The 21,296-nt window shown below is 42.3% G+C and overlaps 1 protein-coding gene across 17 annotated transcripts in view; it reads right to left on the reverse strand.

The window, feature by feature from the left end:
• The window catches only part of PCDH15 (protocadherin related 15), an 827,643-nt gene that overhangs the window by 57,104 nt on the left and 749,243 nt on the right, over positions 1-21,296 (reverse strand). For all 17 annotated transcript variants that reach the window (XM_054204839.1, XM_054204838.1, XM_054204854.1 and 14 more), the window contains one exon: positions 10,203-10,330. In XM_054204839.1, coding sequence (XP_054060814.1) covers positions 10,203-10,330 — 128 coding nt within the window. The remainder of the gene's footprint in view (positions 1-10,202; positions 10,331-21,296) is intronic.

Raw genomic sequence — 21,296 nt, forward strand, 5'->3', positions numbered from 1 at the left:
CACTAGAGGCGAGTCAAACTGCATGTCTGGAAGCCAAGAAATGAAAATATAGGAGCTGAAAACTGTCAGTGACAGAGATCCCTTTAGTGGTGCCTCTGTAACCAGTTACAGTTTGTCCTGGTATATATGTTTTTTTCTGGTGTAATTAATTAACACAAGACTTGGGTTGCGTTTGAGCACTTCACACAGCAGCTGTCCCTACCGGCCATTCAAATTCTCATGGCTAAGAATTCGGTGGGAAGAGGTCTGTAAAGGATGGTGAGTTTGAGGAGCAGATGCCAGGAGATGCAAAGCGACGGAATTCTGCGGCAGCTTGTGGCAAAAACAAGCTGATGACCCTGAGTTCCAAAGTGCTAAAGACAGGTAACCATGTAAAAAAGCACAGGAGTGAAGAAATACAGGGGAAAAAAAAGAAGAGGAAAATTGCAATAGCCACAACAAACTCACTGGCGTAAGCGACTGTGAATCACAAAGCAAAACCGCCTCTAAAACAGTACAACGGCAGATGTGGCTTCAGAACTGAAAATATCCAACAATCTGTAAATTCCTACTAGCAAAAATGGTCTGGTTCTAAAAGCTATTTTATGTACCAGCAACTAATTGGAAACAGTTGAACCTGCCATCTGCTTAGTGGCACTAAGCGAGGGAGAAGGAAAAAAAACCACCCGGCCAGTCCCATTCGTTTTCCATACCCCGTTAGCATCCTCGGGCTCGTGATTAAGGGTGACCCTGCTAGGGAGACTGGAAAACATTTAAAATTAACAATTGCATTTAACTCTAAGCAGCTAATTTGAATTTAGCTCACGCTGAGAATGATATTTTTATATATCGCCTGATGATTATGCAATAGCTTCAGGAGCTACAGTTCATGAAGATTTTAATGCTCATCCCAAACAAGCCACCACCAAACACGTCAGCCCCCGGGCAATTTGGTGGCAGTATCAGAGTGTCACTGCCACATAGCATTGCTTTCACAAGTCTCTCTGGGTGAGGGGACGTAATGCTGTGATTGTGTGGCCACACAGTTGTGCCTCGCACTACAATATTCCCCGTGGAAGTGTGCAGACTTCAGAAATGTCAAATACTCACCTTTCACAAGGGTTGCAAGGAGCCAAAGATTAATTAATTTATGCTTTAAATGCATTGTTTATTAGGTGTGATTACAACAAAGATGAAAAGAGCGGACTCTGCTAAGCGTATCGCTGACTGCTGCCCAGCCTGCTCCAAGTAAGCCCCAGCTCCACAGGGACTTCTGAGAAATACAGGTAGTAGAGAGAAAAAAAGTAAGTGAGAATTATTCACTTCTTCCTCCAGTGGTGACAAAATGGTGCCATGGTGTGGAAACATGGATCAAATTGGATAGGCTGTCTCGTGGGAAAAAATGTTGAGGAAGAGGTGTTCCCAAACTTGTATTCTGAAAAAAAAAAGTTGATTTTATAGCATTTTCCTGCTATGCCAATAGCAGTTACTGCTCGATATGGTAGGTTTATGTGAGTGTGCTGGGAGAGAGTGCAGACCATGCAGCTGATCCGCCATGGGATGGGAATGATCCAGCACTGCCAACACTCCAGGAATCCTCACCTCTTCCAGCTCCTGCGGGAGTACTTTACCCTGGAAGGCACGTGCAGGACTAACAGTCTTAAAAATGTTAGAAAATAACATACTAATTGAAATAATCTAATATTACATTTGAAAAAATCCCAACGGGTAGTAGAGTTTTTCTGAACATGGCCAAAGGAAAACAATCGTACTGTTTTTTATAGTAAAATGTTTAGTAAGCCAACATATTATCTAGAGGTATGTTCTTTGAAAGAAATTACCTGCGTGCTTGGAATTGCTGCAATATTATTCTTAGCAGGGCAAGCAGCTTCCTGTCAGAGGCCAGATGTTACAGCAGCTGCGCGTGTTTGAGGGTGCGCTGCTGTCACTGCAAATAGGCTTCAAAGTAGATTTTTACTTCTACCAAGTAAGTTTTTCCCCCTGCAGATGACTCTCTGTGATTTGCAAATCCTGTTTTAACTAATACAAGATTGTGACTGGCAAAGCAGTTCACTTTTACACAGAAGCTGTTCTCTTGTGTAACACGCAAAAGCAAACTTAGAGAAGGGACCGCTTTGTCTTTCACAGCAGAAAGCCCTCTCAGGGTGCCTAGGGTTGAACGTCACTTCTATAGAACTTGCCACTCTGAAGATTTACTTGTCGTCCCAAGGGAAAAGGAAATATCGCAAGAAATCTAGAGGTTATGAGCACGAATAGAAAATAACTGGAGATTAACATGGAGAAATGCATCTAGGCAAAAAAGTAATCCCAGTATTCTCTCTATATGTAACACACATCCATAACCGGGAATTTTAGACGTGTTTTATCAATTGCTTTAGATCAGTATGCAACTCCTAAGATAGACTGCTTTCAAGGATTATGGTTAAGAGTAATTCCTGTTCTCCTGTGTGTCATCGGGGTAGAAACCTGTAGCAAAAAAATGGCTTCGTTTTATTTTGCAGTTCTGTACATTTGAGATATTCAAAGAGCAATAAAGGATGAAGTTACGTTATGAAGCCCACCAGAAAGGGGCACAAAATGCAGGTCCAAAATCAAAATTTGATCAACCGTGTTGTAAGAACAGAGTTTTCTTCAGGATGTAACTGCATTTCAGCCCCTCTGGCTCCCATTACCACCATCAGCCCGCTCTGCTGGCTTCAGTGTGAGCCTCTTCTATCAAACACAGGTCCAAACACTGGCATTCGCTGGCATTTATTTTGGCAAGCTGCCTTCTCTGCAAACATTTTCAGGACAAAAATATACCTTTATAAACTGAGCAGTAATTTAGGAAAAAACTCTCCCTTTCTGTACTTGACTTAGCACCTCTGATATTTCCTCATTTAAATGCACTTCAACAAACAAAACTAGAGAGATTAATATAGTAAAAAAAAAATGTTTAAAAAGAAAGGGCTAATAATGCACCATTATAGCAAAAAGTCAATTCCCGCCAGTAATTTCCCTAAAGATTGTCTTGATTTTGGTCTTATTTTTATAGAGCAGATTGAAAATAATTGTGCTTGTGGCTAAAGGAGGCCTGGCGCTAATTCTGAGGGGAAAACCAGGAGTTACATGAAAATACCAGTGGCAAAGCAAAGGAACTAATTCTAATAGAATGAAATGCAAAGCAAATCTCAAACCACAAAATTCATAAATTAGTAGTTATGAGCACTACATCTGTTTTTAATTAACATATTCATAACAAAAAGCAGGAGAAGGCCTTTCATCATGCAAATGGGCTCTTATATACATTGAAACTTGTGGAAAAAAAAAAGAGAATTGCAGGAAAAGCAAGAGAATAAAAGGTTATTGCAACACCAATCCCCATCAGGACTGTCCAACACCTGAAGCCTTTTTCTGAGCACACCAGAACTGTAATTAAAGCCATTATCCAGATTGCTGTCCCAGCACCGCAGGCCCAGTGCAGTGGTCGCAGAGTGACAGGAAAACCCAAATAACCAGGAATCCGGATGTCCTGGAGCTTCCCACCCCCATGGCTCTGCCCACCCTTTGGCCTGGCATCACATCACCAACCGGGACTCAACCGATCCCATCAGGGCATCCTGTATCTTGGATAGGCTTTGGGGGGAACGAATAGGCTAAAAAACACGGCGGTGGGAAATTCCCTGTGGATTTGAGATGCGATAATCAGCCTCCGCTATCATTTCAAGAGAAATGGTATTTAACACAGCTCCACGTTCCCTGCAGAGCTATTAGCAATCTAAACACGGTCTTTAAGACGCAAGGACTAAAGCCTCAGTCAAAAAGTGCCATTTTTTTCTTAGAGACATTAGTCCTTAGCAGCCTTCAGATGACACTAACCCTAAAACAATCATATTCACATAGAATAATGCATATGGCATATCATTAACCAAATTAATTCTAATTGAAAGTGACTTTTTGCTTCACAAAACATTTTTCAAGAGGGGAAGAACTGGGCTTTGGTGGGAGGGGGGAAACTTTCTTCAAGCCACAGAGTACACAATGATTTAAGCAACTGGAGTTAAACATACAGAAGTTCAGCAGTATATTTGTGACAAATTTGTCTAAAACTAATTTACATAAATTGCTATATTAAAAATTAATGACTAGAGCAAATCATTAAGTACTATTTAAAGAGGAACTAATTGTGGTTACCTTTTTTTTTTTTAATTTGGAAGCCATAGTTTTTGCATAGGGCCATAAAGCTTATCGTCTCATTATTATATAAATTACACTCATCAAAAATGAGCCGTTCTTACGTAGAAAGACAGAGCACTAGTTGGGAATAACTGAGGAAACACCAGGATGAGACAGCACCGGAGGGCTGCCACAGCCTGAGGGGGTGTCAGCAGGACACCCGTTCCCCGGGGCAGAATCTGCCCCTCAGCCCCCGGTTCCCTCTGGGGAAGTGCCGGGACGCAGCTGGGCAGGAGGGCTGTGGGCACCGGGACACCCGCCTTGGCCTGGGCCGTTGCTGGAAGAGGCCACCGCGGATCCTGGTGTGGCGGGATGACGTGGAGATGAGGATCCGGGCGCTAGCAGAGCCGCTGATCCTTTCCTGCCATAGAAGCACCTCTCCCTATTCATGCCAGCGCTGTTCCAACATTTCAGACTGTTTTTCTTTTTGAACTATTGCAAAACTAGATACATTTAAAAAAACTTAAAATATTGTTTACCTCTTGCTTATTGTAACCCATACACTCTGTGAAATGAAGACACAGTGAATTTCAACCCAGATTATAAAGTAATTTTGAACCTCCTTAGTATCTACACTGGTAAACACCTGTAATTAGTACTTCCTAGCTAACGTCTGTCAGCTCATCTTCTCTATTTCCTATTTGATGAAAAGGAAAAATTATATTAGCTTAAACTGCCACTAAACGGTAACTGCTGGCAAGTGCCTGCCACTGTGATTATTATGCTTAACGAATGTAATTACAGCAATGGCAAATAAAAGCAGGCATGCCCTGTAAATCACATCTAACTGCTTGAGCCATATCAAGATCTAAATACCGTCCATTCCCATTACTGCAATTAACCCACCCATCCAGTGATCTTTTCCCACGGTTATTCCACCAATGGCGACCGGACAAAGCAAAGGCCGTCTCCAACCTCTCACAGACAAGAGGAGCCGGGTCAAAGCAGCGCCAGGGGGTCCAGAAAGACCTGCCCACTTGTGAAGCTGCCCCAGAGCTTTGGCAGACACATCTCTTGACCGGTGCAGCCGCGCTGGTGCCATTGCCCTCCCAGCCTCAGGAATGTGTTGGAAACATCAGGAAGCTGAAACTGAAGATATGGGAACATAACAAAGAACTGTGTGGTGGTCATCCAAACCCTCTGCTAAAGCCACCAACGGCTTTGACCTTGAGCTTTTAGGAGAAAGGAAAAGTTTCAGGATGAGTCTTGGATTTCTGTCATGATACTTTCCTCAAAAATGGATGCATGAATAAACAGTAACAGAAACCAAACCACTGTCTGGCACTTGGGCTTTAGATGGAATTCCAGACTCTGACCTTCCGATGTAAAAGGCTGAAACAGATACAGGCACCCAGAAGCTGAGTCGTTACCTCAACTCAAGTATGATGTACTTAAGCTCCCCTTTGCTTCCAATGCAAATAAACTCGCAATGACCAGCTTCTTGTCATAAATCTCACCCTTATTTTCAACCAACAATATCTCCTCCTTCTGCCACACCAGAAAAAAGACATTTCCCGCTAATGGACACAGCGCTAGTGTTTCCAAAATCCAGGCTTGCAGAAGCAGCATCCTCTGCCAGCCCGTCAGAAGGCCCTTGTTGGAGAATTTTATGGTATCCATTGAGGCAAATTAAACACACATTTGTGCTTACAATATAAAAATATAATTAATGAATGTAATTTATTTTCTCTGAAAGTCTGCTATAATACTGGTATCTCGTAAATTCTGCTATAAAACTTGTGTTATACATAACTTTTTGCTACTATATGAAGGCAATCAAATAGAGTGCCAAATGGTTGCCTGCCCTTAACACTTCCAATGCTTGGGCAAGGAGGTCACCTCAAAAAAAGGAGAACTTTGCCATATTTTATCACTTTCACATGGGAAAGGAAATGTAGGTGCTCACAATGTGAGTTATCTTCACTTGTGACTTAGATATCCCTTTCCGTGATCTATACCAATTTATGGTACATAATGGTTACACAATTGACAAGAGTCATGAGAAATACATCACCATTAACTTGAGTTGCATTTTTATGATATGAAAGCAGAAGATGGATCCTACCTCACTCTGATCAAGTGGGGTTTTTTTTCTTCTTATTCTCTCTTCATTGAATTATAGAATCATAGAATCTTCATAGTTGGAAAGGACCTTTGAGGTCATCGAGTCCAACCATTATTAGGAATTAGGTTGTCCTTGTTTCTCTTCTGATACACCCTGCTGCATTACAGATCTCATGTATCCCCTGTGCAACGTCTTAAGCATCTCCCCTCACTTGGAGAACCAAACCTTGACAACTGCCTCTACGTATTGACAGCACAGTAAATGCCCTGGTAGAAAACCATGTTCGGACTTACAGCAGCCCTGTCCACGGGTGCGGGAACTGACACGGGTCATTAGGAGCATGGATAGTCCCATGAAGGGATACAAAAATAAGGGACCTGGAGAAGGATGAGTAGAAGTTCGTATTAAACATAGACACACACACACACACGGTGACTGATATGGAAAAGGTGGTCCGGGAATTTTGAAACATCTGACTTGACTATCCAAATCATCCACTACTAATAGAAGTCTTTGACTTTTCGGTTTTGAAGCAAAATCTGTCACATGCAGATAAAAATCAAGAGAAAAAACCAAAGAAGCTAGGAGTTAATCAACAGAGTCCCTGCCGTACCTCTAGAATGCCTAATTTTGTTAATACAAAGAAAACACTGGCTCAAAGTCTATTCTTTTTTCAGTAACAACAATCTTACACTTTAATTTAAAATAAACACTTTCTCCTTCCCTCAGGATAATGGAATGTACATAAGAAACCAATTTAAAAGTTAACGTCACTGCTACACATTTAGTACCTATTTATTGCTGCTATCTCCTTGAGGTACAGGGGAAAAACCGGCAAGTTTGGGTCCTAGTATGCAGGAAGTCTTGTGTACGTTTTACAGCAGTGACTGCATGGCATTCTGTGACAAATAACATGACACTAGTCATAATCAGAAAATGTTGGTTCGCTCTGAGATCCAATAACAATGATTTTAACCACGTATAATATGCAGTTTTACATCTTTCGGTCATAAACTTGTTTTTGCTAGTCCATGTTCAAGGACCATCAAAGTCGTTGTCAGTGGCAGAAGAATGAGAATACACTCAGAATATCAGTTTCTTCTCAAAATGACTCAGATGTCGTGAAAAAATTTAGCAACTGCTAACGAATGCAGGAGATGAAAGCAAATGCATTTACAACTCCTACTAAGGAGGTTTTTATTACAATAAAAATTTGAATAATAATGAAATATAAATTCTAATAATTTTTATTGCAATAAAAAATTGTATCATTTCTATGCGTGTACTTTATTAATATTTTTAAAAATTTCAACTTGGAAAACTACTCATTTAATTCTACTCACCTGAACTCTTCAAGAATAGACACTAATTTGATTAATTCTTCTTAACACTAATTGGAATGGGTATCATATTTAACTAACAGAGCAATCATTTTTTTTTCTAAAGGACAGAAAATACAACTGCCGAAAATGCTTGGTGCTAGAACAATAAATTACAGCCTGATTTTCTGCGACAAGCACTTCTTAACCGTTTCTAATTTTACTTTAACTAAGCATGCAGTTATGTTTGATGCCATCCATTAGTAACAACCGTCTTATACCTTCTTCTTTTTGCTTGTGAGCAAAGTCAGGGAGAATTCTGTCATACGTTTTAACAGAAGGAGGTTAGAGACACATAATTGTAATTTCTTTTTTGTCGCCCTTTTCTGTCCTCTGCTCACCTTTCTTGAGTCAAATGTTTCTGAAGGGTAAAAGTGGATTCCCCTCTTCACCCCGAAACATCCCCTGCCTGTGTGGCTGCTCTTTTTCACACACTTCTTAATTAATATCTGTGCCAAAGAAATCACGAATGCCTCTGTGAAAACCAGGTGGGATTTCACAGTCTGTTCAAGTTTTGCATGATCCACTCAAAATGTAATTTTACATTTCTGTCTTAGGTTTCATTTGCTTTCACACACATACCACTCCTTGATCTAAGTAACTTTGCTATTCACTACTCTTTATCTACTCCAGCATATTTGTGCAGTTCTGTATCTTCAGCACTTCTAAAGTTTACGGATCTGAAACAATTTTTTATCTCCTATTTTTGAGTGTGCCAGAGATCAGTTTAAGGTTTGTAGCCAGAAGCAATAACTGGCAAAATGTCTGGAAAAAGAGACGTTAAGGAAAATACTACTTCTGCCTTCAAAACTCTGCTCAATCATGGTCTCAGATCACCCTAACAGCGACACGACCACAATGTCTTTCATTTGTGCATCTAGAATTTCCTTTTCATCGACTCAAGCCATTATACAGTTATATGTCACCATCTATTTTGCATAGAGCAGAAATCTGGTGTACCTTCAAACTTCAACATAGACGCTGGAGGAAAACAAAGTGATAAAAGTAAATTTTGCGATTCATTTTCTGCATGCATTCCTTCCAGCACACAATGCTGCTTTATTATGCACTTTGTAATTTCGTTATTCGTGTGCAAGTAAATCTTCAAAGTAAACACAGGCGTTGCACATGCTAGAGGACTTTTTTTGGCTTCATTTACAAAGCTCGGACTCCATCTTCACCTCGAGGTTGAAGCTGACCAGCCCCATTCGGCAGGTCAGTCCCTACCTGCCTGCAGAGGAAGCTGGGAAGAACTGGTGGAGGGCAGATTCAGACACTGTAATGTTCCCTTTCCAAGTTCTCTTCAGTAAATTCCCTGCTGTTTACTCCGACTGCTGCTGTATGCCTTTCTAGAACAGACCAATATGGACGCTCTGGGGACAAAAAATTGCCTACGATAAGCACTGTCTTAGAACAAAAAAAAGAAAAAACAAATACTCTGGAGGAGTGCACAAAGTAAACCAATTTCATCTACAGAGGCTTCTATCCCATAGTCAGTCCTTAACCACGTCCCACTTTTCTGCCATTTCTGGGCTTAGTTTGGGAAGGACTGCCATAAAACAAAAGCAACAGACAACTTTAATAAGCTCTGATATTCTCTATTCCATTCCCGGTGCTCTAAACACATCAGGAGGTCAGAGCAGAACTCTTAGCAGGTCGTTTTTCTGTGCCCTTTCATGCATAAGGTAGAATCAGCAACTTCCAAGCTATTCCGCTAACACCTGAGGTGAAAAAAAGCTGCAGGAGTCCTGCTGAGGGGAGAAAACACAGGCAGAGGAAAGAAGCTGACTTGGAAAGTCCTGGCAACTCAAGCTGTCTCTGGCACAAAAGATTGCGTCACAAAGCGTGTTACAGAAAACAAACAGCTTTCATTCTAAGCTATTTTTCTGTCTATACATTTTATATATTATATTTCCTTGAATTTTCTCCTGGTTTCTTTTTTTTTTTTTTTAATTTTTTTTTATTTTAAGAAACCCCAAAACCTACGGGTAGTCAATTTCACTCACAAATTGCATCACAGTGCACAGACCTCAAACACAAACTGGTTTGTTTTTTTTTTAAAGCATAAACAGGCTGCTGCCCAAGAGGCAGCTGAAAGAATTTAAGGTAAAAATTCACTTTGAGCATAAAAGAATCCTCTAAATATTAACGTCTCTGAAATGATAGCTACACATCTTCAAATGAAAAACCAGCTCATAAATTCAACAGAAATAAAACCTGCAAAACTCTTCTAAGCCCAAAATCAACCTTGCACCAGTAACTGCTGGAATACTGGAGCGACGCGTGTCCATCATACACACACGAATGCAAACCATCACACGCATATTCATACTCAACCACTGATCCTGTGAGAAGAATTACTCCTTCTGTGCTCACTATACTCGGTTATAAAAAGACAGAAAACGGAAATTACTGCCCGTGTCTGAGGAGCTCAAGCAGTTTTAGGACAAACCCATTTTGTAACCTCCTGTGAAAAATCAAACCAGTGAGTAAATATTTTCCCACTGCACGTGAATGGGATTTAAAATACATTTCAGTCTTACCTTAACTTTAAGCACAGAAGAAAACATTTTGGCATCTTCAGACACTCCTCCAATGTACATTTTTTTGGTGAAGACAGGCACGTGGTCATTTTCGTCCTTTACTTCAATAAAAACCTTGGCTGTATTGCCTACAAGAGCAAATGAAAAGTATACATAGAACATTTGGCAATAAATCTTTAACACCCACTGGAGTTCAAACATTTACAGTCAAAAGGAATCATGTAAAATAAGTGAATGGATAACACTGTAAAAATAAACGCGTTAGAAATAATAGCACATTTGGTATGAGAAGCATGAACTTGAAAGAAGTAAAGAGATTTCATGTATTCTTTTTTGTCACTCTACCTTCATCGTTTCTGCATTTGCCATTTTTTCTGAATAAAAATCCGAATCTTGAGTTGAAACTTGTACATTTATGGAAAATGAGTCCCATTAGCTGCACACCTGCACTTTGCTATAAGGACGATGTGAATGTGCCTGTACGCAAAAAGCTGCCACGGCTTTCTTTAGGAAGTGAGATATTTGGGGAAAATATACAAAAAGACCTGTAACTAATTTTTCAAATAAATAGAAAAGCACAAGCAAGACTAAGAAAAAAAAAAAAAAAGGGCTAAGAAAAGACAAGTAAGACTCCCCGGTTCACGGAGGACAGGGAACTGCTGGAGAGGGGACAGCAGAGAGCTACCAAGATGATTAGGGGACTGGAACACCTCTCTTATGAAGAAAGGCTGAGGGATTTGGGTCTCTTCAGTCTGGAAAAAAAGACGGCTGAGGGGGGACCTTATCAACACTTATAAATACTGAAAGGGTGGGTGTCAGGAGGATGGGGCCAGGCTCTTTTCGGTGGTGCCCAGGGACAGGACAAGAGGTAACGGGCACAAACTTGAGCATAGGAAGTTCCATCTAAACAGGAGGAGGAACTTCTTTACCCTGAGGTGGCAGAGCACTGGAACAGGCTGCCCAGAGAGGTGGTGGAGTCTCCGTCTCTGGAGACATTCCAAACCCGCCTGGACGCGTTCCTGTGCCACCTGCTCTGGGTGACCCTGCTCTGGCAGGGGGGTTGGACTAGATGATCTCCAGAGGACCCTTCCAACCTCTACTATTCTGTGATTCTGCGACTACTGTACTTCAATAAGTCAGATTTTGGTCACTTCACATTGGTACACTTCACATTTGGTAGTTCACATTGCAGGTCAACACAGCGTTTTCTATCCCTGCCTGAGCCATAAAGCACAAAGATGTGACGGGTCTGACCACGCGTGTGCTAATCAGCCTCAACACCTAACAAACGTACTGCGGCAACTCAGCGCATGCCCGAGTCTGTCTTCATGGCAAACCTGGCCCAGGGGAACTCAAGAAGTGTCACCTCCCCCCTGAGAGGTTTGATACCTCTTCAAGCACAATACAGCTGTTAATTTGTGGTTTATTAAACAGTTACTGATCCACCCCCTTGAACATCTCTCTCCTGCAAGGAAAAAACATCCAGCAAAAATTACGGACCTAGTGCAAAAAAGACTCAACTGTGCAGTAATTGGTACCAACATCTGTTTGTCTCTTTTGGAATTGTATAATCCAGAAAGATTGCTGGAAATGATGCTATCCAGTTCATTAAAACCACATTTTCAAATCATAAATTGCCTCATTTCAGAGTTGGTTTTCCCAATGTGTTTCAGTGCCAGGGTAATTTAGATGTTGTGCAGGTGCCATGCTGATCTGAGGTAGCTTCAAAACGCAGTCTCATTTAGGGAGAGCTTTGTAGCTGTATCTTTAGAGGACAAAAAAATTAAAACCCAGTCTATTTCTTAGACTGCCAAAGTCACCACCAAAGATACTCTATATATCTGATGGTCCAACTGATGGGAAACAAATGAGGATTTCATAAAGGTAACTGAAATCTGAGAAAAACATTTAAAATGCCATCCAATGTATGAGAATGGAGAGAAGAAAAAAAGAGAAAGGAAAAAAATAAAAGGGAACTACACTTCCTCGGAGGAATAATCAATTATTCACCTTCCCCACTGATCTGTGCAGATCTGATAAACAACTTGTAGGTGCTGTTCCTTCATGGGAAAATGACTTCATGACAAGCCCTCTTTTTATGGATGTGAAGAAAAAGCCATAATCCAATATCTAAATGTGTGCAACATGGCCATAATGGTCTACTTGTAATCATCTCTAGTTTGCTTATGTTCATTTTAAGAGAACGCTCCTTACCTTGGCTACATTATTTATTTACAGCAAAGCAAAATTTCAAAGAGGTAGGGTGAGGTCCTATGAATAGTCAAATCTCTCTCTTGCTAAACCCGATCCGTAACGTTTCTGGCTGCAATACCAAGTTACAGCTAGAAACTGCAGCCCTGTTGGGATAAATGAGATTCCCAGGGAGGCTTTTTCACCACAGCTGCAGCCTTTAGGGAAGAAGGCGATTGAAGCAGGATTACAGGCACCGTGGGTAAGTGGCTTGCCCTGCTGAGCTAATAAACAGTTCCATCAATGGCTGGCACCAGAGATCCTAACTGGGGAGATCCTAATTGTATCACCTTTGGTGCTGGTAGGACTAGGCCTTTCCTAATCTGCACTAGCTCTCTCTAACGCAAATTAAACATCTTTTGCATGGTGCTCACAATCTCCCTCATTTTAAGCCCGTTTTTGGTGAGGTGGCTTAGCCTCGCACAAAGTTTGCTTTGCAATTTGCTGAAAGGCATTTGTTTAATTTGCTGGTAGTTCTCCGAGCTGCCAAAACGCCAATTTGTTTAGCCAGGGTTGAATGCTTTGAAAATGAGAAATGAAAGTTATTGCGTTAAGCATGAAGCAAATTAAATAGCCTGTATATATGCATACTAACACTAGCATCGCTAACGTTAAATTAAACATATACCTTCATTTTATCTTAGTGCCTGATTTTTACACGCAGCTTCTATTTCATTCCTTCTGGTGGAGGGAGGGGAAGGCGGCATCTGTGAACCCCTCACTGCCGCCTGCTTTTCATCCCATTCCAGCCCACTGCTGGCCATGGCAAGTGACTCCCAGCCCGGCACAGCCGTCGCCCAACTCTCATATTGGAAAACCCTAAAGAGCACATTGAAATCCCTCACCAGAAACCGTGCCACGCCTGTGAAGGTCATGCCAGAACCTTTGCTGTGGGGATGTCCCCAGCCACTCTGCTTGGCTCAGATACCCAGCCATCCCCTGCCCGCGGGGCACCGGGGGACACGGGGTACGGTGCTCCTGCCCACCCCCTGCACCACCACTGCCTGCCCAACTGGGAAGCCACCCAGCCTCAGCATGTTCTTACAGGCTGGTGCAGACTCAAGCACTAGACTCTTTTTTCCTTCACATTCCAGATTTGTTAATCTTGTTCTAAATATTGTTTGTGTGTGGCTCTAGCCCTCTCTTCTGGTGCCTGAAGGGAGGCAACAGCATCCACTCTATAATGCGCACTGTTACTGATAATCCCGCAGGTAGGACAGTGAACACCAAAGGACACCAATATTTACAGTCACCTTCCAGAAGTGAAATTTTGTACCTCCATGTATGTAAAACCTTGCTCCTTTGATATTCTAGACCTGGAATCCAGCTCCAGTTACATTCTTTTTTATGGATTCCAGAAGCCAGAACCAGAATTTACTCTTCTGTGGTACTTCTTGTGAGACCTCATGCCATCAAAGTATAATTCTTATTACTGTGACTGAGCTACCTAAATAGCTGAGCAGGTGAAAGAAGAAAGCGTCTTTCCCTGGACAAGCAGCACAGGACTGCCAAGGTGGCCAAAAGGGGCAGAGAAGAACATTGACTGAGTGCTACAGCTGCCTTCCTCCAGCTGTAATGGAAATGCTTCTCTGCACACAAGGTATGCAGATAATATTTGATACGCAAACAGCTTCTTTAGTTTTACTGCATATTTTTATTGCTAAAACACGTGTGTTGTCTGGATTTTTCAACACTGATTAGTTCAACAGCCACGGAGGTCCAGTCAGCCCCCCAGACAACACACCACAAAGGAATTTTCTGCACCACCATCTCCTGCAATGTCTCCTGTGTCCCATTTGCCTCTGCTCGTCTAGACCCCCCTGAGCTGAGCTGCAGTGTACACACTATACAGAACTGCAGTTGCTTCTAAGTCATCTTCAGAGCTGCCCAGAACCGAACACATTGCATGCACTGCTCCAGATAAACAATCATTCCCAAGAGCAGAAAACGAGGCATTTGGACCTTGCAGCTTCTGTGATTTAGTTAAGGAGAGTGAAAACATCCTGAAAGCTGCTCTAAAGGAAACCTGAGGAATGTCTGAAAGATCATGAATGACTAACGTAGAACCCAAAAACCACAACAAAAACTCCAGGGAGCTGGTCAGAATTGGTGTGTACCAGCACTTCCAGAGGTTCTTCCCAAATATGCTTGTTGAAAACTCTTTCCCAGTATCACTGCTTACCTAAGTCGTGCTGATAACGTGCCCGATTCATGTGAGTCCGTAGCTTCTTGCCAGACTCCGAAATTAAGCTGAACTAAAGCAATGCTTTTGGAACACTGAGATGGCGTCAACTACGCTTTCAGTGTTACCAGATTTGTTTTACATTACGCTTTCACCAATGATACTGCACTTCTGTAATACTCCGAACCAGCCATTGATACAGCTGCTCTTCATCCGTCGGTCAATTTAACAGAGAAAAACCACATCCAGCTTAAGCAGTGGCTGTTTGCTCTGCAGTAGATAACAGCAGAGTTTTCTCTTTTAAAAGTTCATTTTAATCAGACTGGGAATGAGAATTATAATTCAACAGGGTTCAACAGCACTTTGCTTTACTACTGTCTTACAAGTCTGTCGAGCAGACTTTGTGCTTTGGCAGGTAAAACAAACTGAACTGCAGCTGCACTCCATCTCGCCTTACTAAATTTGGCAGAACCAAATAGGAGTCAGCACCGAATATTTTTCAATGGCATTTTGATCTAAATCAGCATGTGCCCATAAAGCCTGAAGAGGCTCATATGCCGCAGCTGAGCAAGAACAGTGCAAAAGGAAGCTTCGACGAGACGCAAACAGCAATGTATTTGGAGCAGCACTGATCCCAGCTCCGATTTAAATGAATATAAACCATCTTTTTCTCCCAAATAATTAATTGAAAGGGAGCTCACATTTTATGCAGTCTCTAAAATACATTGCTTTGGTGCCCAGAGAAATTTGCAGTTGGTCCCAGTGGCTTCCAGGGGACCTGCCCCTGAGCCACGTGGCGGAGGCAGCAGATCCGCAGCACTTCAGGCTCTGCAGCGCGTTGCCTCCATGCCACATCTCCCGGAGTCAGGGGCTGGGCACGGCAGCAGTTTATGAAACACCAACAGCACCAACTTTTGCAACATGTTTGAAACTAAAAATGTAAGGCTACTTGGGTAATTATTCAGAATTCATTTTCATATTTGACTCAGTAAAACTATTATTCCCAATTAGGGTGGGGCAGTTGCAGAATTTTGGTGGCAAAACTAGTTTTACCCCTTTTCGCTTTATGATTCCCAAAGGTTTATTTTGTGATTAGAAACCAAAAACCACCACAGGAGAGACAGAACTGTTCTCCTTTGACCCTCCAAAACCCACAGCAAAGCCTCACAGCCAGGATTAAAGAAGCGATTCGATAACAGAAATGTCCCTCCTCAGGGCAGAGCCTCCGCACGCGTCGGGGGAATTGGTCTGCACCACTTCTTAATTGGGGCTGTGTCAAAGGCCAAAAAAATAGTTCTAACTGAATGAACAAACCATGTAAATAATAAATTGAAAGGTGCATATTTGCTTAAAGATCTGTCGATACCAAAAAAAAAAATAAATAAAAAATCTCTACCAAGCTCGCATATTCACATCTGGCAGCAAATATAATATTTAGGCACAGCTGATTGAAATGAAACAATGTGGAAGTGAATTCCCCCCTCAGCTGGTCTAACACTACTGAGATACCTTACCTCCTTCTCGTTGAATTCTAATTCTAAGTTGATTTTTAATAAAAATTCATGCTACTCTGAATTCTGCAGCACCCGTAAGAGTTTGGAGGGACAGCTTGTTTCAGCTCTCCCCGCTGCCAGGCTGGGCACAGACACAGAGGGGGCACTTGCAGTGTCTGAAAAGGAAATCTGTATATCAAAACAGGGCAAGCGCAACTGCAAAACACAACAAATTCAACGTTTGCGGTGCTTTTCCTTTCTTTTGGATTCCTCTTAAAAGGCAGCAAAGCCCCCACATGGTTCTGTCATTATTCTTGCATCTCCAGGAACGGGAGATCCGTGCTTGCTGCTCTGCCTTTCCCTACTCTTTAATTAGAGCCCATCAAGTCAGCAAGAGTGTAAGAAAAATTAAAAAGGATGCAGGAGAGATGACAGCAGGACTAGGAGTGATGCCAGAATTTTTGTAACAAAGATGCAGGTGACAAGCTCAGGGATGTGGGGGAGAGTTCCACTGCATTTACAAGTCCATCACACAAGAAACCCACCCCCTTTCACCCCGCCGCGAGAACACGATGTACTTGGGAGGCACAGGCATCTCACAGACGGTCTCAGAGACAATCAAAACGAGACAAAATCTGCAGTAGAGCAACCTGCAGTCAAAAATACTCCCTCCGGTCTCCCTCTCAACAACCCACTGAGCAAGAAGTTGTTAACACAGGTAACTTCTAATGAAGACAAACCTTTCACGCCGCACTGTGCCAACTGCTAACACCTTTGCCTGAAAGGTTTTATTTTTAAACAATCTCTTTGCGTCCGGGTCCATTTGCAGACAGACCCCGAAGAGCCTGGAGGTCACCTGGCTGAGCCGGCACAGAGGATGGGTGAAGCTTTGTGCGGACACCAATGGGAACTCAAGAGCAAATGACAACTGCTGTCGGCAGTGATTCAGTGCGCAAGAGCGCGGTGACAGGCTGGAAGGGTCACACGTAGGGAGTCGGGGAATGAGAAGATAGGCTTTTCTCAGCTGCTGGAAACTGTGAACACCTGAAAACACTATACGGAATCCTCCACTTCCATAGTCAATGGAATTTGGGGGGCCCTTCTGTCCGTGGTGTTGAAAAGCAAACATATTCTGGCTCTCTTGTAAATACACCTTTCTTTCCAGATCCAAGTGGGAAGCCCTGGTGTCTACCACCAGGGTCCATGTTTCATCTGTCTGGCATGGATGCCCAGATGCCCACTAATGCTTTGATTCTTTAAACTGGGACTATGCGTACTTTGGTGGTAAAACCCTTTCTTTGCTCCTTCTTGTCTATACCGCTCCATTGCTTGCTCTTACTGCATTTGTCAGCCCTTCCTTTTCGCTGCTGTCTCTGGTTTCCCGTAAACCCCGCTGCTGCCTCCTGTCCTTTTCTTCCTTCCCACAACAAGGTTATTCCTCTGACTGCATTTCCCTGGGCATCAAACTGCAGGACGGTGAGATGCTGATGAAAACTTTGTGAACAGCTGACAGCGTTCAAATGAGGCAAAAGATGATGTTCCTCCTGTTCTTGTTCAAGGATTACTTCTGGTTTAGTAAATGATTAATTGTACTGATACATTCCCTTCAGCTCACTAATTCACAGCTCTTTTGGGAGGATGGAGCTGCTGGCTCTGTGATAGATCACAGAGCAGCACCTTCCAACTGCAGAACACATCCCAAAACCCACAGTTTTGGGATGTTCCCCTTATGTATCAGTTTTTCTTTTTTTTCATCTAATCCATTGATGGAGAACTGAAAGCTTCTAGCTGGAGGCTAATAATCACAACCCTAATCTGATTTACCGACTACTAGACTATGGTCTATTGTGCTAGACAATCTAAGAAGCAAAGAGCCAACATTAAAAAAAAAACAGGCTGTTAAATTCAACTGAACTGGAGAAGTCCATTAACACTGAAGGTCTTTCAGGGCTCAGCATCACCAGCTGATGATTCTTCAAGCCATAATTCCAACCTTTTAAATTCACTATCATGAGAAAGCCTAACTCTTTTTCCCTTCAAAAGAAGTAAAAATGCACTGCAACTTCATATTATAAAGCTTCAGTTAAAGTAACTCATTTAAGGAGTTTGATTTCACTGAAAGTAAGAGTGTGATTTCGCATGATATAGCATGACATTTAAAAAACCCAATTTAAGTCACCAATTTTACGTTCTTATACTCGAGAGGACACCTCAATTTACTTTCTCTCCTCATTTATTTATTCAGCTATTACTAGGCTATCAGTTGGCACTATCACTGAATGACAACCTTAGTTACACTTAATGCAGTATCATCCACATTTCCACTGCACAGATGAAAACTCAAACTCCAACTTGTATATCATTATCTTCTATAATACCACATGGTTAAAAACAATTTGGTACCTAGTTTCTGAGTTTTGTAAAATTCAGTGCTGTTTTGTGGCTGAGCAGTTCGTCAGTGCTGCGTTATTTAGCTCCAGCAGGGCTCATCATTGCAGCTTCAGAGTGGGTCATCAATTCGCTGCCAACAAATTCCAGAACGGTTCACCGATTCAGTGGTATCTTACATCGGAACTGGCAGCAATTCATTGCCATTGAATGTCAGAGCAGTGTATTAATTCAATGTCACATAATTCTAGAGAAGCGCATTCGAAGTCACCTCTCTCCAAAGTGGGTCATCATTTCAATGTCACCCAAGTCCACAGTGGTGCATTAATTCTGTCTCGTCTCCTTCCACTGTAGTTCATCAATTCAGTGCCCCGAAACTCTGAAGTAGTATTTAACCTGATTAAAACTCATCAAGAAAGAAAAAGGTGTCGAGAAAATGGAAAGACATACATCTCACAAATGTACGAATCAAACCTAGAGGTCAAGAGATTTCCATTATAGAGACATAAGGGATTTAGTTAGCCAGATACTTGTAAAGTACTTAAAAAATATACATCTACCAAATTCTTCAGCTATCCATCCAGCATAGTGCATATTCAAACCCTAATACACACGTGGATATCCAAACACATACAGTAAGTGCGTGTCTTCCTTTCAATCAGACCAAATTCAAACTCCAGTCATCATCAAGTAGCGCTGAATAAAATAATTCGGCCATCACCTTTTTAAAACTGCTGCCCAGTTGGAAGAACTGGTCTAGCGCAGACTGCGAGGAAGAGGGACAGAGAGGCCACTGCTTCCCTGAGCGGTGGAACCTGCCGACTCCCTCGTCTGCTCATCCATGCCAGAGAAGGACCTGAAACAGGCTGTACGCTACACAACGGCCTCATCTCCTCGCTGTGTATGGCCTGGCTGCGTCATACAGAACCGAACCTTACCTGGACCTCTCCCAGACACAAAGAAGTGCAGTCAACTGGCACTAGCTCGCTCTTTCACTCCCTCCCCAGGTACATCATCAATGGTGGCTGTGACAGCATCTTACATGGCTTTTAATACAATTCAGCTTCCGACCACTGAATAATCCCTACATGTTACACCACACACATGCTCAGTTCTTTCTTAAAGAGAAGAAATATCCATGATAATACACGCACAATTTCCAAAAATCTTCTGCTGGTTACATGGGTAGTACTGGAAAGCCCGATGAATGTATTTTAAGTGCCACCCCCCGCACAATGTCTCAGGCTATAGTCAATCCCCCAATTTTATGGCATGCTTCCAAATACTTAAGCCCATCAAGTCTAGTATCTTTAAAAAGTTTAAAAATCGGTAAGCAAATTTTCACGAAGTACCAATTTCAGTATCACAAGCAGGTTCTACAGCAGTATCTTTACACAGAAGAAACAGACTTATGTCCCGTTTAAATTACTATCCTGAAAAATCTGAATTTTGATCTCTACTGTATATACAATACATTAATGCTTTAAACTGGCACTGAAATAAACTGGAGATGTGTTCCCTAATATCCATGGCTATTATTGTATGCATCAGAACAATAATTAAAAGACTAATTATAGAAGGAGGACAGCAGAATCAGCCCAGTTAGTTAAGGGCAGCCCTTCCTTTGTCACTCTCAGACTATTCACTCTGTGGATCACAACCTGCAGTGTGGGAAAGGCTCTGTCTGTCATAGAACAACTCTGTCAGCATTGACAATAACAGGGTGGTGGCACTTTTTCTCTCTGCCTGCCAACGTGCCAGCTAAAGAGCCCAGAATGAGGAGGAAAAACAAGCAAGCTGACACAGCTCCCTTCTCCCTGCAGCAAGGGAGACAACGGGGATCACGCCAGGCTCCGAGTCCTAATTTGCTCAGTGCTCTCTGCGCCCGGCCACAGAATTCTCTCTTACTGAGGGCAGGTGGAAAGGTGACAGTCTAATATTAGTGACAGATGGAAATTGTTTTGCCCCTGGCTTGCCATGCAGCCCTCCCTGGGAACAGAGATCAACCCAAAATCCAGGGCAGCACAACCCCTACAGCATCATACTGCCAGTAACGCTTTAATATAAACCAAAATCACTCGTTATATTACTGGTGGCTCCCAAAAATTGTAAGAAGGTTTTATTATGTATACACTTTGACAAATGCCCAAATCTCATGGACGTTTAGGAACAATCTGGTACTGGCATTTTGTGGATGGTATCTCCCCCCACCCGTCTCCCTTGACTGACAGGTAACTAAATACTGGTTATCTGCATAAAACTGAAGTCTGAAGTAAATTTGACCTCCATTTGTACTCCAAGTACCAACGTGAGGTCCTTTATTGAGTGAATGATACACACACACCAATAAACAGCAGGTAGCCAAAGCCTGGCCTCCTGGGGAGGCCTCAGCTCACAGAAGGGCAAACACAATGAGATGGTGCAGCAGCATCTCTTGGGCAGGCATTTATAAATGAAAGAGGCTGAGGTTTTCCCCTCAAACTATTAGATCATGGGCTGGTTTTGGTCAGAATGAGCCTGTTTTTTTTCCAAATTTGCTCTACAATTAACACTGGTGGAAGTGCGGAGGAGAAAAAAGCTCCAGCCACCTGCAAGAGATCTGGCCCACAGCTCATACTGGAATTACTGTGACTGCAGATCAAATGGCTTGAAACTATCTTATATTCAATTTGAAATGAAAGAAGGTAGTATTTTTATAGCCTTTCAACAAACGTTCAATTCCTCGCTGCCCTTTTCTCAGTGCAACAGTCCACCGCCCTGGGCTTATTTTCATTGCATCCA

The sequence above is a fragment of the Rissa tridactyla genome, chromosome 6 (assembly GCF_028500815.1).
Source record: "Rissa tridactyla isolate bRisTri1 chromosome 6, bRisTri1.patW.cur.20221130, whole genome shotgun sequence".
Taxonomy (NCBI): Eukaryota; Metazoa; Chordata; class Aves; order Charadriiformes; family Laridae; genus Rissa; species Rissa tridactyla.